The 16,183-nt window shown below is 34.1% G+C and overlaps 1 protein-coding gene across 2 annotated transcripts in view; it reads left to right on the top strand.

Annotated features, from left to right (window-relative positions):
• LOC109613934 (carboxypeptidase D-like) overlaps positions 1-16,183 on the top strand; it is a 77,448-nt gene that overhangs the window by 19,979 nt on the left and 41,286 nt on the right. Inside the window, exon 1 of one of the 2 annotated variants that reach the window (XM_059124306.1) lies at positions 10,361-12,214. The exons of the other annotated variant lie outside the window; for it this stretch is intronic. Within the exon in view, the coding sequence (XP_058980289.1) occupies positions 11,681-12,214 (534 nt within the window). The 5' untranslated portion in view covers positions 10,361-11,680. Of the gene's footprint in view, positions 1-10,360; positions 12,215-16,183 lie in introns of those variants that run through there. 2 annotated transcript variants of the gene reach the window in all.

Raw genomic sequence — 16,183 nt, 5'->3', positions numbered from 1 at the left:
GAGGTTTTGTAATTGAAACCCATAAACGCTTTAAAATTTAAGTTATTGATTGGTTGTTTTCAAGGATTTTTGGTGGCATGGTGTGACAACTGTGACAAGGGTGCATGGAACCGCAATGGAGAATAAGAAGAATAAAGAGTTTCCCATGAACTCCAGTCTTTTGAGAAGCTTTGGTAAAGGTCAGTTATGTGTAGAGAAGTTTGGCAAAAACTAGTCATACATGCTCCAACGCATTGGCATCCCTGTTCGGTAAGAGAACCGTGTTTATTTTTAAAGAGAGGCGGAGAGTGAGACTTTCATTTGCTGTTGATAAACAGCTTTCATTTACATTTGAAAGCTTTGTTTAACAGAATCAGCCAGAGCTGTTAGTAGGGATGTCGTCGCGGAAAATTTTTGATGCAGAATACCCAATACTGGGATTGTTTTTGAAAAAAAATACATCTTAAAAAAAATAATCATAGGTGGGGAAGTCAGACGTTATAAACATGCTCCTGTAGCCGCAAAATCGGAACCCAAAAAAAAAACAATAATCTTTTTCAAAATTTTGTGTAGGCAATGGATGCAAGGACTATATTTCAGAAACAAAACCCAAATCCAGTTATTTTTTCGGAATATACGGCGTCTATTTCAAAAATATGTCACTTCAAAAGCAACAACGGAAAGTAAGTTTCAAAACTTTCCGTATATCCATTTCTGTGAAAATTCTGTTGATATCTCCTGAATTTAGGGAGCTACTTTCACTATAAAAATAACCTTGAGCTGGTTCTCTTCCATAAGCATGTAATTTTAATTTCCTAGACGCATATTATCCAAAGTTATACCCAAAATGAAATGGTTACGGAAAAATGAAAAAAACTTAAAAATTACCAGCACCCATATTTATGTTGCCACATCTTGGGTATTTATTTATTTAAGTCAACATAATTTTTACCATATACGGCTGAGATATTCCTCTTCCATAAGTATGTACTTTTATCTTCCTAGAGGTATCACGTGAAAAGTTATGCTCTAAAGATAACCATTGCGGAAATACTATTAAAGACGGAAAATTAAGGCCAACTTTTTTGCTTTTGCGACATCTCCGATATTTGTTAAGTAAAGTCACCATAATTTTTATTTTTTTCATGGCTGGGATTATCACCTTTCATAAGAATGCTAATTTTACTTTATAGACCCATTACATCGTAAAATATGACCTCAAGAAAATAATAGCTGAAAAAATTCCAAAACATAGAACTTTTAAGTATCCTATTTTTTTCACGATATCTCTGGTATTTGCCAAGTTACAACAAAATAATTTTACCCGAGTGAGGCCAACGAGTTCTCCTTCCAATAATTGATTTATTTTAGCTAACTAGACCCTTTGTTCCAAAAGTTATGTGCTCCTGAAAGCAAAAGCTGAAACATGTCAAAAAAGTAATAGATTTCAGTATTTGTGATTTATTTACCATATCTTTGGTATTTGGCAAGTTACAATCTCATAATTTGGCCCAAGTGAGGCATACAAATTCCCCTTTACTAATCTATTTATTTTAATTAACTAAACCCTTTGTTTGAAAAGTTATGTGCTCATGAAAATAAATGCTGAAAAATATCAAAAAAAAAGAATAGATTTCAGTATTTGTGATTTGTTTACCATATCTCTGGTATTTGGCAAGTTACAACGTCATAATTTGTCCCAAGTGAGGCTTACAAGTTCCCATTTACTAATCAATTTACTTTGACTAACTAGAACCTTTGCTTCAAAAGTTATGACCTCGGGAAAATGAATGCTGAAAAGTACCAAAAATATAAAATAGTTGGGTACTTGCGATTAATTCACGATATCTCTGGTACTTACTAAGTTAAAACAAAATAATTTATTCCAAGTGAGGCTTACGAATTCCCCTACCATTAATCCATTGATTTTTCTTAGCTAAACCCTTTGTTGCAAAAATGTCAGATTCGTGAAAATAATTGCTAAAAAATACGAAAGAATTAAAATATTTGGGTACTTGCGATTAATTCCCAATTTCTCTGTTAGTTGTCAAGTTAAAATGAAATAATTGATTTCAAGTGAGGTGTACGAGTTCTCTTTTCCATAATCAATTTTTTTAGTTAACTAGAACCTTTGTTTCAAAAGTTACGGCCTCGAGAAAATGATTGCTGAAAAACATAAAAAAACTTAAATTTTTGGGTACTTGTGTATTTTTACCACATCTTGGTTATTTTTGCAGATATCTCCTTGTAAACAATTTTGGTTTAGAGTTTGGAGATCAGCTGTTTAATATCAATGGAAAATATCGTCATATTTTATTAAATTCAAAAGTTGTGGTCTCAGGAACATCATCACAAGACCGATTCAATAATTTAATAAATCTCAGTACTTGTAATTTTTCCCATTATCTCAGGTATGTCTTTAGTTATTTTAAATTCTATCTTACGAGTGCAAATATATGCTGATACGCTTTCAAAAATCATTTATTTTATAAAAATATATGGAGTAGTTTATGAGTTATGGCCAATAGAATATGCTGCGAAATGTGTAATATAAATCTTGAATTTTTTGATACCTTATTATTTTTTACCATAACCTCGTTACTTTTTAAGATATGTCAATATAATTTACAAAATATTTGAATGGAGTGTTCTTCTTTCGAAATCAGTTTATTTTGCAAACTTACAGCGATTTGTTCAAAAGTTATGTGCCATCGAAGATGTTTACTTAAAATAGTTCGATTTTTCTGGTGTCAAGTGTCTCTTGTATTTTTGCCCATATCTCTATAATTTCTTAAGCCATATTCAAAATAATTTTTGGAATTTCAAAAATGAGTCCCTCAATTAGTTTTTGGAGTTTTTTTAGGAGTTTGCTTTAGACGTTTCCAAATAAGAGCCCAACTCATATTCGAAGTTTATGAGAATTTCATCAACCCAATGTCTACTTTTCTTTTTATCATTTCCAGTCCTTTTTTCTACAAATGTTATTTGAGTTTTTTGTTTGGCAAGCCCTGTGACTTTCACTCTCTTGCTTGTCTTCCATATATTATATTTTATCTATGCTGTGACACTAACCTCCAACACCGCCTACGACGTTATACCTACGCAATTCGATGCGACCCCTTCCTTATGTTCTCTGGCTATAAATTTTCCTCGAAATGATTATTGTTGTTTGGTATTGTCATAAAACGGCTAAAAATAGAAGCCGATGTAATGACGCATGAAAGTCAGGCAATTGTCTGTCATTTTATGAATGCCTAGTATTGACGTAAACTCATCGAGTCCTAGGGTAGAAAGGACATAATAATTAAAAATTAGAAAGGACTTTTTAATTAGTTTTAATAGTAATTAGAGTTTGGGAAATTATTATTCATTATTTGAAAATATTTGCTGTGAACTACGCGTTTCACAAGAGATTGAAAGAGGGTAATTGAAAATAGGCAAAAATTAGAATGCCAAGGAAAATGTACATAAATATATTCTGATTTTTGTTTCGAACAAAAACAAGATCTGAATTTCAAAATGGTACTTCTTTTCTTACACGAGAAAATCTTGTATTTCAATGTGTAAATGTTGTATTAACTTAGTTAACCAAATTCCCCAGTTATACCCCCAAAATAATTACGTGATCGAAATGTCAAATTTTACATTATTTTTTCGTGAGTAGAAACGGTGGCCCATAACTTTTATATTAGAGCTAGGATTTTACTAAAATAAAATTAATCTGAAAGAAGATTTTCTGATCTTTACATTGGTGTTCGAGATTATATTGTGTCTCATCAAATACCAGAGATATCGCCAAAAATGTCTAATTACCTAAAATTGTCAGTTCTAAAAATATATTCCACCACAGATTTCTAGGAGCTATAACTTTTGAAAAGGTCAGCGGGTTATAATAAAATTGCTTGATTCTAAAAGATAAGAACCATGGCTTAGTCTATGCTAAACTATAATATCGTATCTAGTCAAATGCGAGAGATATCCCCAAAAAGTTCCCATCACTTAAAAATTTTTATTATAAGCATATGTTTTGTCATTGATCCCTTTGAGCTGTAATTTTTGAAAAAAACTTGCGGATTTGAATAAATCTACCTATTTTTGAAAGGTAATAACCTGGGCTAATACCGTTATAAATTATGTTGTCATAAATATTCAAATTCTAGAGATATCGCCAATAAAGTTCTGTTACTCAAAATTTTTAATTTCTGATAATTTTCCGTCAATGTCCTCCAGCAGCTATAGGTTTTAAAATTGTCAACCGATTTGGATAAATTTGCTTCATTTGAAAAGATAAATACCTAGGCTGGGATTTTTATAAATTACATTGTCATAGCTGTTCAAATTCTAGAGATATTGCCAAACAATTTTCGTTACTTTAAAACTTTTATTTTCAACATATATTCCGTCATTGTCTTATTTGAGCTATATTTTTTTTAATAGTCAGCGGATTCGAAAAAAACTGCATGGTTTTGAAAGATAAATGCCTGGGCTATGATTTTTCTAAATTATATTGTCATAACTACTCAAATTCTAGAGATATCGTCAAAAAAGTGCAATTACTAAAAAATGATAACTTCAAACAAATGTTTCATCATTGTCTTCTAGGAGGTATAATTTTTAAACTTGTCAACCGATTTGGATAAATTTGCTTGATTTCAAAAATTAAATACCAGGGCTTTGATTTTTATAAATTACATTGTCATAACTATTCAAATTCTAGAGATATCGCCAAAAAATGCAATTACTAAAAAAATATTAACTTCAAAAAATGTTTCGTCATTCTCCTCTGGGAGCTATAAATTTTAAAATACCCAGCCGATTTGGATAAAGTTACTTTAATTTGAAAGATAAATACCAGGGCTATGATTTTTTCTAAACTATACTGTCATAACTATTTACATTTTAGAGATATCGCCAACATAGTTCAGTTACTAAAAAATGATAATTTCAAACAAATGTTTCGTCATTGTCCTCTAGAAGCTATAACTTTAAAAATAGCCAGCCGATTTGGATAGAGTTGATTAATTTTGAAAGATATACACTGAGGTTAAGATTGATTTAAATTATATTATCATAACTATTCAAATTCTAGAGATATCGCCCATAAAGTTCCGTTACTCAAAATTGTTAACTTTTGACAAATTTCCCGTCATTGTCCTCTAGCAGCAATAAGTCTTGAAATTGTCAGCCGATTTGGATAAAATTGCTTGGTTCTGAAAGATAAATATCCGGGCTAAGATTTTTATAAATTATGTGGCCATAAATATTCAGATTCTAGAGATATCACCAATAAGGGTCTGTTACTCAAAATTGTTAATTTCTGACAAATTTTCCGTTAATGTCCTCTAGAAGCTATAAGTTTTAAAAGTGTCTGCCGATTTTAATAATGTTACCTGATTTCGAAAGATAAATACCAGGTCTTTGATTTTTATAAATTACATGATCATAACTATTGAAATTCTAGAGATATAGTCAAAAAGAGCAATTACTAAAAAATGATATCTTCAAACATATGTTTCGTCATCGTCCTCTGGGAGCTATAAATTTTAAAATACCCAGCCGTTTTGAATAAAACGGCTTGATTTTGAAAGATAGCTACCTGGGCTAAAATTGTTACAAATTACAGGGTGAAATTAAAAAACTGCAACCAACTTCAGACTGCTGTAATTTCTAAGCCACTCGTCCGACAGCTGTTAAAATTATTCCAGTGACAGCTCTTTATGTTATTTACAAGTATACAGAAGGATTTCGATGAGAATTTTCCAGAAACAGAAGTTATTCGTGATGGAATTTAAGCGCGATAGTGCGCTTTCTTTATATTTGGCTGGAAACCACAAGTGGCTATCGTTAGAGCACTCCAGCATTTAAATGTGAATAAATATTTTGTGTCTCGTGCCATCGCTCGTTACCGTGATGCTGGTAGCTTAGCCCGACGTCAAAGAAGTGGACGGAAGAACACAGCAACATCAGCAGAAGTGGTTCGAAAATTAAAGAATCAACTTCGAAACCCGCGTTGCAGTGGCCGAAAAATGGCTTTTGAGCTGAACATATCGCAATATTCCATTCGGCAAATATTGAAAAATGAGCTCGGGGTAAAGGCATTGAAATTCCAAAAAGTGCAAGAACTTGCACCGCAACAGAAAGAAAATAGACTCAAACGAGCTAAAGAGTGGCTTCGCTTGGCTGAAAGTGGTGAACTGCCGAATGTGGTTCTTCGTATCCGATGAGAAAAAATTCGTTGTCCAGCAGTTTGTAAAAAAACAAAATGATCGTGTTTACTTGCCAAAGAGGTCAGCTGAAAATGTGCACCTTCGGTTGGCCACCAGAACCCATGGGCCGGGCATGGTGATGGTGTGGGCCGCCATAACAGCCGATGGTCACTCTTCGCTCGTATTTATCGACCGTGGCATCAGAATAAATGCCGAAAATTATCGCGAAAATATTCGGGAGGGTGTATTAAAGTCTAGGGCACGCAAACATTTTGGCCGCAGACCTTGGACATTCCAACAGGACTCAGAACCATCGCACTCAGCATGCGTGCACCTTCGGTTGGCCACCAAAACTCAAGCGCACACCATGGGAATGGTGGTGTGGGCCGCCATAACAACCGATGGTCGCCCTCCGCTTGTATTAATCGACCGTTGCATCAGAATAAATGCCGAAAATTATCGCCAAAATATTCCATGGGCATGCAAACGTTTTGGCCGCAGACCTTAGACATTCCAACAGAACTCAGCACCATCGCACTCAGCATGGGCTCCAGCCAAGAATGGTTACAAAATGAGGTTCCTCGCTTCACATCCAGCTCACAATGGCCACCAAACTCTCCGTATACCAATCCGTTGGACTATTGTGTCTGCAGTATTTTGGAAAGCAAGGTTGGCGCACTACAAAATACCAAAGTGTCGATCACTTCAAGCAAGCGCTTCGCCGAGAATGGGCCAAAATACCGCAGAGCAACATTCGGACAGCGTGTGACGGTTTCATTGGCCGTTTGAAGGCCAAAATTCGTGCCAAAGTTGACCAATTCGAACAAATCTAAACTTATTCTAAAATTTGATGCTATTTCCGATATTTTTTGCTATCGTTTAATAAAATTAAAAAAAATGTAAAAGTTGTGGCATTTGACTTTATTGCAGTTTTTTATCTCATCCTGTAAATTATATTCTCACTAACTATTTATATTCTTGAGATATCGCCCCAAAAAGTCCACTGACTAAAATCCCTTTTAAATATCATGTTCTCAGGTGCCATGTGTTGTACATCTCATCCTATTAGCTTTTCCTAAGTCAAGCTTTTGCTAGGCTTGCAAGAAAGCTTGTCTAACTAGTTTGGAAAGAGAATAAGACTCTCTTTCGATGTCACATGAAAAGCTTTCTCAACTCTCTTCAATTTAAGACAACGTTAGACTCTCTCCCACCCTTCCTCTTTTCCCCTTGAAATTTATTGTTTACATTTTTTTTGGTAAGCATTTAAAACTAAGCGCGATTCGACTACCCTGTGTTTGATCTCGTTGCGTGCGTGCCAAAAGAAGAAAAATCGTTAGCTTAAAAAAATTGGGCCATACCAATTAGCAAATTTTATGGCTAGCAAATATGGCAAACTTAATCCATTTCCAATGGTGATAACGAGTTATATGTAAATAGGTATGTCTATTTATAAAATACCACCAATAAGTCCCGCCGAACTGATAAGGAAATTATTGAATCCATCCATTAGTTTCCGTTTCACTCTATTTGCAAATATTACAACTTTGCCCCTAGCTTGAAATTGGGTTTTTTTATTTTTATTGCTGCGAAATAATCGCCTAATGTAATAGCAGTGCATCTAACGCTGATAACGCTTTGGGCTCAGAACCCGTTCCGTATTGCTTTTTTATTACGTTTTTATTTCAAACTCATTTGTAGAGGAGAGCAGGCTTGCAAAAAAACAAAACCTACAGCAACAACGGGCTTTGTTTGTTGGTTCACATGCCAACATGTCTATGTACCTGTGTAGGTGTGTGTGGGCAGCAGACATCAACTGAGATATGTAAACAGAGAGGCTTTTTTTCTCAACATAACATCATTTTTGTTGAAAAACATAATTTCAGTTGAGAAAGAGACGGAGAGCGTGTGAAGCGAGCAAATTGGCAATGGTGATAATGCGCAGAGAGTAGGTTTTGTGGTTTGTCGCATTGTGTCTGTTTCTGGAAACAGTGTTGCCACATTTGAATTTTAATAATACCCCAAACAAGATTGATAATCTCCAAAAAAATGAGAAAATGAAAAAAATTTAGAAAAATTATCATTTTTTAGTAAAAATCGATCATTCCCTTAGTATATACCCTATATTTTCATGGAAAAGAAGAGACTTAAGTCATCGACTGGCTTTTTTCGTAGAATAACAAAAGAGTTTAAGGTTCACTAAGTTAAATTTCTGCCCATAATTAATACTTGTTCACCCTTACACCGTTTTTATACCCTCCACCTTGGAAAGGAGGGTATATTAACCTTGTCCTTCCGTTTGTAACATCTTTAAATATTCGTCGTAGACCCCATAAAGTATATATATTCAGAATCAGCATAAAATTCTAAGTCGATATAGCGACGTCCGTCCGTCTGTGGAAATCACTCTAGCTTCCGAACGAATTAAAGTAGATTGATAAAATTTTACTCAAATGTATGTTATGTCTTCAGGCCTTTTGGTATTGAAAATGGGCCATGTAGGCCCACGTCTTCGTATAGCCTCCATATAACTTTACCTCCCAATATTCGGTATTTTGATGATTTTAGCGACATTATTCACCGGAGCTGTTTCAAATTTGGTATTTGAAGTTCGTAATGAATACTACAGCCTATGACAGAAAATTGTCTGTGCAGGTCCACGTCTTCGTGTAGCCCCCATATAATGGTACCTCCCCGTATTCGGTATTTTAATGATTTTAGCGACATTATTCACTGGAATTATTTCAAATTTGGGATTTGAAGTTCGTAATGGATACTACAGCCTAAGCCAGAAAATGGTCTTTGCAGGTCCACGTCTTCGTATAGCCCCCATATAACAGTACCTTCCGATATTCGGTACTTTGATGATTTTAGCGACATAATTCACCGGAACTGTTTCAAATTTGATATTTGAAGTTCGTAATGAATACCACAGCCTAAGACAGAGAAGTGTCTTTGCAGGTCTACGTCTTCGTATAGCCCCCATATAACAGTACCTCCCAATATTCGGTACTTTGATGATTTTAGCTACATTTGAATATTGTAATGGTCTATGACAAATGTTACCTATGCAAGTCCATGTCGTCGTATAGACCCTAATATAATAGCTACATTCGGTATTTTTAAGACTTTAACAAAATTTTTGACAGATTTTATTGTTTTTGAGAATTCCCAAATTCGTCTCAAATGGTGGAGGGTATTCGGCCCGGCCGAACTTACAGCTTTTTTACTTGTTTTCTTTTATGGAGAAGCCAGCCCATTACTTAAACCAGTAAAAAAGCTTTCTATGTATTCTCAACTTTAAATTTTCATAAGTAAAAAATCTTTCGTTGTTTTTTGATGCCATAACTTTTACAGTAGACCCAATGCCTTCTAAGTTCGGGCAAAATACTCCATTATTAGGTCAACGGAAATCAATTTTTAATTGGTCTACTTCTAGACTTGCGTCTTGTGCTAAATTACGCATCTGCCCTAACGATAGCCAGTTGTGGTTTTCCAGCCAAATATAAAAAAAATAACACAAAAAAAATAACTTTACCGCAGAATCGGACAATTCGAATTATTACAAGCACATACTAATATTTTTGATATTATCTTTATCTTCTTTTCAAATATTGAAGAAAGGATTTTTATTTATTTATTTTTTTTTTTTCGTTTAATATCCAGTTATGCCACTGGTCTACTAAATATCTCTGTTTCGATGATTTTGTGAATAATTATCCTCAAAAGTCCTGTAAAATTCCATCTATTCTTAGATCAACCAGATCAAATTATATATAAAATTTTCCCTCACTTGACATGCACTTCTCTATGTTAACTTGACAAGTGTGAGGCATTTTTTATTCCAGAAATTTCCTCTCGTTTACATTTTCCATAAAATTCCATTCTATAATTTATTATTATTTATTCTATATATATTATCCTATTATTTATTTATTTCATAATTAAAAATCCAATTTCCAATTGTAATGAAATTATCCCCAAATTTGTCGAATAGTCCCATTTCATATGGCAACATTGTCATTAGCTACCCCTGTCAAAACAAATGCACTCTCACAACATTTTGCAAACACTCGCTCTCTCTATCTCAAATTTTCTGGGATTCTCTTGCAAACAAATGACAAACAAAACATTACAATGCGCCTGCATTCTTTTGCTGTTGCTGCTGCCGTTGTTGTTGTTGTTTGTTTTTGGAGCTGTTATTAAAAGTTATGGAATACAGACTTACTAAGCATGTCGGGCTGGCTGTCAACCTAAAACGAATCGACCAACCAACCAGCCAATGTTATGAACAAAAATCCCACCGTTAAATGGCTCTGATGTTGTATTCCCATTCATCAGTCAGTTATTTGTACTTATGCCTGAGAGTAGTAGCAGCAAGTTAACGCGGATACGGATAGGCAGCTAGTTTGAAACAAAAAACTTAAATTTAGCAGCGGCTAAAATCAATAGAGCAGGCAGCACCAGCTCACCGCAAGCTCTAAATAAAACACAGGTCAATGTGTGAAGCGAACAAAAAAAAAAACTTTGCTATTCTAGACGTGTAGAGCGTGAATAACAATCGAGCAAGTGAAACGCAACGAACAAGAAGAACATTAAGGAAAAAGTAGAAAAAAAAATAAAACTCCTTCGAAATAAAAGTTCATCTAAAATCCCACTCGTGTCTATTAAATTAACATAAAATTGTTAATTTGGTTGTTCGTTAACTCAAGCCAAAGTGAAACATTTCTAGCATAATCAACAGCTAAGAATTCCAGACTTTCAAACACATCCGTATATCTACCTATCTATCCAACAAAAAGACTTCCGTAAGGTTAACAGACAAACAACAACAAAAAAAGAAAATAATAAAAGACTTGCGTTTTAAGTATACCAAAGATTTATTTATTTTAAATGTAAACGTTGTTCCATTAAAAAAAAATAACTTCGTCTTTAAAAATAAAAAAATAAAAGAAATAGAAAACCTGCAGAGAAAGTGTATCCATTAAATTCCTGGAAATTCTATAAGAAATTAATCAGAAATTTACAACAATAACAACAGCAAGTATCTATACAATTTGCCACCCACGCACACATTCGATAAGGATTAAGGAAGCGAGAAGATAAACGTCAGCGACGACATAGAAAAATAAAGCAACAATTTTTGCTTAAAACCCGCCACACTCCCATCACAAAATTAAATAGAGAGGGTGTTCATGCCACCCAAATAAAGCCATCTATTGTGAATTGCCTACTAACGGCGATAAGGAATATTAATAGCTCACAACAAACACAGCAACAACAACAAGATTAGTAGACGACGTAAACCCCAGTTGAAACACGTCAAACCAACCCACACAAATATCACACAAGTGTAACAGCTGTTACTCTCCCCCAATACGCACTTTCTCTCACTCGTGCTCTCTCTCGCTCCCCCACACTAGAGGGTTTTTGCAATACTTGGCAAAAAGGAAAACGAAAAAAGTAGAAGAAGAAGCAGCACTCCACAAAGCCACACAATGTTGACATTCAATTCAACGAGACACCTACATTCGGCGTCATCCACGACGACGACGTCTCGTCGTCGTCATCATCATCATCTTCGTTATTCATTTGCATTATGCTGTTTTCTTGTTGTTGTGATTATTGGCATACCAAGTTTATGTCAAGGTTATATTATTAAAGAAGATGAAAGTTTTCTCCAGCAACCCTACTATGCCTCACAGGGTGATATTGAGGATCTATTTGCCCGTTTGGCCAAGCAATTTCCAGAAAATGCCCAGGTCGAAACAATTGGTCGCAGTTTGGAGCGAAGATCTTTGGTATTGCTACGCATTGGCCGGAATATGCGTCAACGTAATCTGCTGACACCCATGGTCAAATATATTGGCAATATGCATGGTGACGAAACAATTGGCCGCCAGATGTTGGTCTATTTGGCCCAGTATCTGCTGTATAACTATCAAACAAATTTCGATGTTGCCGAATTGGTGAACACAACGGATATTTATTTGATGCCAACCATGAATCCAGATGGTTTTGAAAGGTCACAGGTAATTTTCACATAACACTCGCATTTTCAAATATGAAAAATTTTTAAACTGTTTTACATTGAAATTAGGCCTGAATTTTTCCATTTGTTGAAGTGGAAGTGAAGTAGCAGCTGTTCATTTCATTTTTGTTGTTCTTTTCCCCTTCACGCGTACTCAGATGAGGTGAGAGATGGAGGTTTAATTTGATTCCCTTTCTCCTTTATTAGATGAGTTAATGTTTTGGCGGGTTCATTGACAACTTAATTTTCTTTTATTTAATTTATGGGCTTAATATCTTTAACCACTATTTGAGGATCCTCAATTAGTTTCACAAAACCGTTTTTTTTTTCACAAATTCCTTACAATATTTCATTTCTTTCATTGTTTGAAGAAGAAGAATTTAGAAGAAATTAGTTTTTGGCGGTTTTTTTGACACATTGGTTTTATTTTATTAATTATTGATCATATTTATGTAAATATTTTGTATTTAATTTTCTTAACTGTTGCTGCTACAGGTTCCCTGGGATTATTACTTGCCCTCTTCCTCATAAATTCCCATTGAAATTTTGTCTGTTTTCGTTTGTTTTGCAAATGATAACAGCTGCTTTCAAAGTTACTGCCTTCTAACTACTTTCGTGTCCCATTCTCTCTCTCTCTCCCTTCCTCTCACACGTACATTAGGTGATGTGTTGGCGGTTTTTTTTTATTTTTTTCTTTTTCATTGATGGGCAAATGGGTGGAAATTATGTATGTATTTATTTAATTTCCTGAACTGTTGCTTGTTGTTGATAGCTTTTCACAGAATTTTCCATAGAATTATTTTATTTTACACATTATCCCTTTGCTTGTAAATTCCACAATTGATAACGAAAGGTCAGTGCATTATGGGCATTCCCTGTCTCTCTCACACACACACAGAAAAATGAGGTGAGGTGTTAATTTGATTTCATTAAATTATGTATGTATTTTCTTAACGGCTGCCTGATTGCTTTCTGTTAAATATTTTATTGGGTCACACATCAATACTTTTTGACAAGTTATTTCTTTTATAATTGTGTTCCGTGTTAATTTCTGCAACAAAAGACAACCGATGACCACTGGCGGCTTTGCTGTCATTCTAACGTCTCTCAGCTCAACCGCTCTCTCACACTTTGAGTTACGTGAGGAATTGGTGTTTTTTTTATATTTTTGCAAGAAATTTGTGTAATATATTAATTGGATTGTTACTTTTAAACTTGTTTGTTGTTGTTAATTGTGCTCCCCCTTGGAAATATGACATAATTTTGTCTTAAATAAAGCTAAGCAGCATAATAACAATTGAAAAATTTGGTTCTTAGTGAGTAAATGGAAACCGATAAGAAGGAGAAAAAAATTAAGTGTGCTACAGACCATGTAACTTGTAGAGTTTGCTTTGACAGCATTTAATGCTTAGCAACGAAGAGAAATGTGTATTTTTTTTTGTTTGACTGTTGCTTTAAGGCTTGATAATTGCTGTTAAGGCTTCTTAGTAGAGGAACAAACATGGTAGAAGAATACAGGTAGATACATCAACGCTTGGGAACATTGATATGTCAAAAAAAATTAAATGTTTTTTTTTTCAAATATAAGTAGATTTTTATATGTTTTCTTATACGACGTCATTCGGAGGTTATTATAATTCGCGTTTTACAATAATTTTTACAAATTTAATCAATTTTTCATTCAACATTTTCCATTCCAAAATTAGTTTGACAGTTCATTGTCCGAGCAGCTGTGACGATGCGTCTACCTATATTTATTAGGTTGACTTAGTTTGATTTTGGCCGTACGCTCCTTTGCTCTTTTTCGAAGCCGTTTTCTTTGGGAATAGAAAGTAAATTGTGTCTGATAAATGAATTACAATATTGTTTCTCAGTATTTACTCACTAAAAAACCAATAAGAATTAAAAAAATGGTGTGCTATAGATTATGAAACTTGTAGAGTGTGCTTTGGTAGTCTATACAAATGCTGATAAGTTTAAAACACTTGCAAAAATTGTTTTATAAAGTCATTGGGTATGGTTCAATCTACATCGGTTTTGCATAGAGTGGCTCCGTTTAAATTATTGAACGGCGATGGTTTGTTCCCAGTAGTTTTTTTGGAAATTTGTTTAAATTTTCTCTTTTCCAGAACCGGCAAGATTATACTAGTTTTGAATTTGTTTTGATCGGTTCACGATATCGTATAGCCCCCATATAATGGTACCCCCGACATTCGGTATTTTGATAATTTTAACCATATTTTTCAATGCAATTCTCTGAAATTCTACACAAGGAGTTCTCTGTGAGTAATTTACCCCCTGAAACAGAATTTCACGATATTACACATCCCCCCATATAACTTTACCTCCCGACGTTCGGTATTTTGATGATTTTAGTCACATTTTCCAATGGAATAGTCTGAAAATCCACACAAGGAGTTCCCTCTGAGTAGTTTAGCCCCGTTTTATTATAGCATCCATATAACACCACTCCGATATATTCGGTATTTCCAGGATATTCGCGACCTTGTTCATCAGAACTGAGTCAAATTTCGTATTTGAAGTTCGCAATGGGTACTACAACCTGCGACAGAAAATTGTCAATGCAGGTCCACATCTTAGTATAGCCCCCATACACCGTACCTCCCTTTATTTGGTATTTTGATGATATTAGCGCCATTCTTCATCGGATTTGTGTCGAATTTCGTATTTGAAGTTCGGAATCGTTACTACAGCCTATGACAAAAAACTACTTATCCAGCACCACGTCTTCGTATAGCTCCCATATAAAGGTTTTCATTTGAGCGGTATTTTTAGACGGCATTTTTTTTAAATTTTTAAGTTCCTTCTGAATGGTGGAGAGTATAAACAGTTCGACTTAGCTGTTCTTTTACTGGTTATCTTTCTTTTTCTGATTTATACTAGGCGAATTTACACGCGGCAATTTTTATTGTTCTCTTTTGAACTTGCCTCTTGTATTTATACAAGGCAATTACTTTTTGAAATGTTCTTTTTCATTATTACCTTTTCTGGCATTTTATTTATATTTTTAAATGGAAAAGAATAAAAACCCGAATGGAATTGCAGTACCAGAATTTTATTTCCCATATTTTCCATATACCCACTCTCCTACAAACAAAGAATTGGGGCCAGAAAACTCGACTAATATAAATTCTGACTTACACCAGGCGATTTGTTTTTAGGCAAGTTTTGTTTTTCATTGCATTTGCCATTTTCTGTTTCTTCAATTTCCATGCCCATTGTTAGAACTAGTTCCAAAGGTTCCATTCACGTATTTGTTGCTTTGAACTAGTTCATTTGGAGACAACACAACTCAGCTGCTTCACATTTGTTCATTTTTTGTCTTATTTTAACACCATTCTTTTGTAAATGTGAGTTGCTGTTTTCACCTTTTCCAGAAATTCTGCATCCTCCGGATTCTCGGTCCACATTTATAAACATATTTATATAAATAAATATATTTCAAACACTTATATTTAACACTTGCCAAGGACTGCATAAATCTTTAACGGTGCGCCATAAATCCAGCAAAACTTATCTCTTCTCTTCTTCTTTTTCTTTATTTTATGGACATTTCATTTAAATTGGTTGTCTTCCATCCAAAATTTGGTAGCCGGATAACGTGACTTTCATTTCGGTTTTCGGCTGAATCTTGGCATGCAAGTCAAAGACACAATTAAATGTTAAATAATTTCAGAGCGCACACGAAAACATAAAACGCTCTACAATGCGGGATAACTGAAAAAAAAAAAAAACAACAACAATTACCAAAGCCGAAAAAAATCAATTATAAGGCCAAAAGCGTTTTATGGCGAAATTATTTAACTCATTGGACATTTTTTTTTTAAATTTTTCGATAGCTTTTCGGTTTCGAATAGAGGAAAAGATTTAGCATGGAACGTGTTTTAACTGGAAATTGTTGAAAAAAAAAAAAAAAAAAAAAAAAAAACACCAACAAATAAAACCAAAT

This window comes from Musca domestica, unplaced genomic scaffold, assembly GCF_030504385.1.
Source record: "Musca domestica strain aabys unplaced genomic scaffold, Musca_domestica.polishedcontigs.V.1.1 278, whole genome shotgun sequence".
NCBI classification, from domain to species: domain Eukaryota; kingdom Metazoa; phylum Arthropoda; class Insecta; order Diptera; family Muscidae; genus Musca; species Musca domestica.
This window is presented reverse-complemented; position numbering and strand designations above follow the sequence as displayed.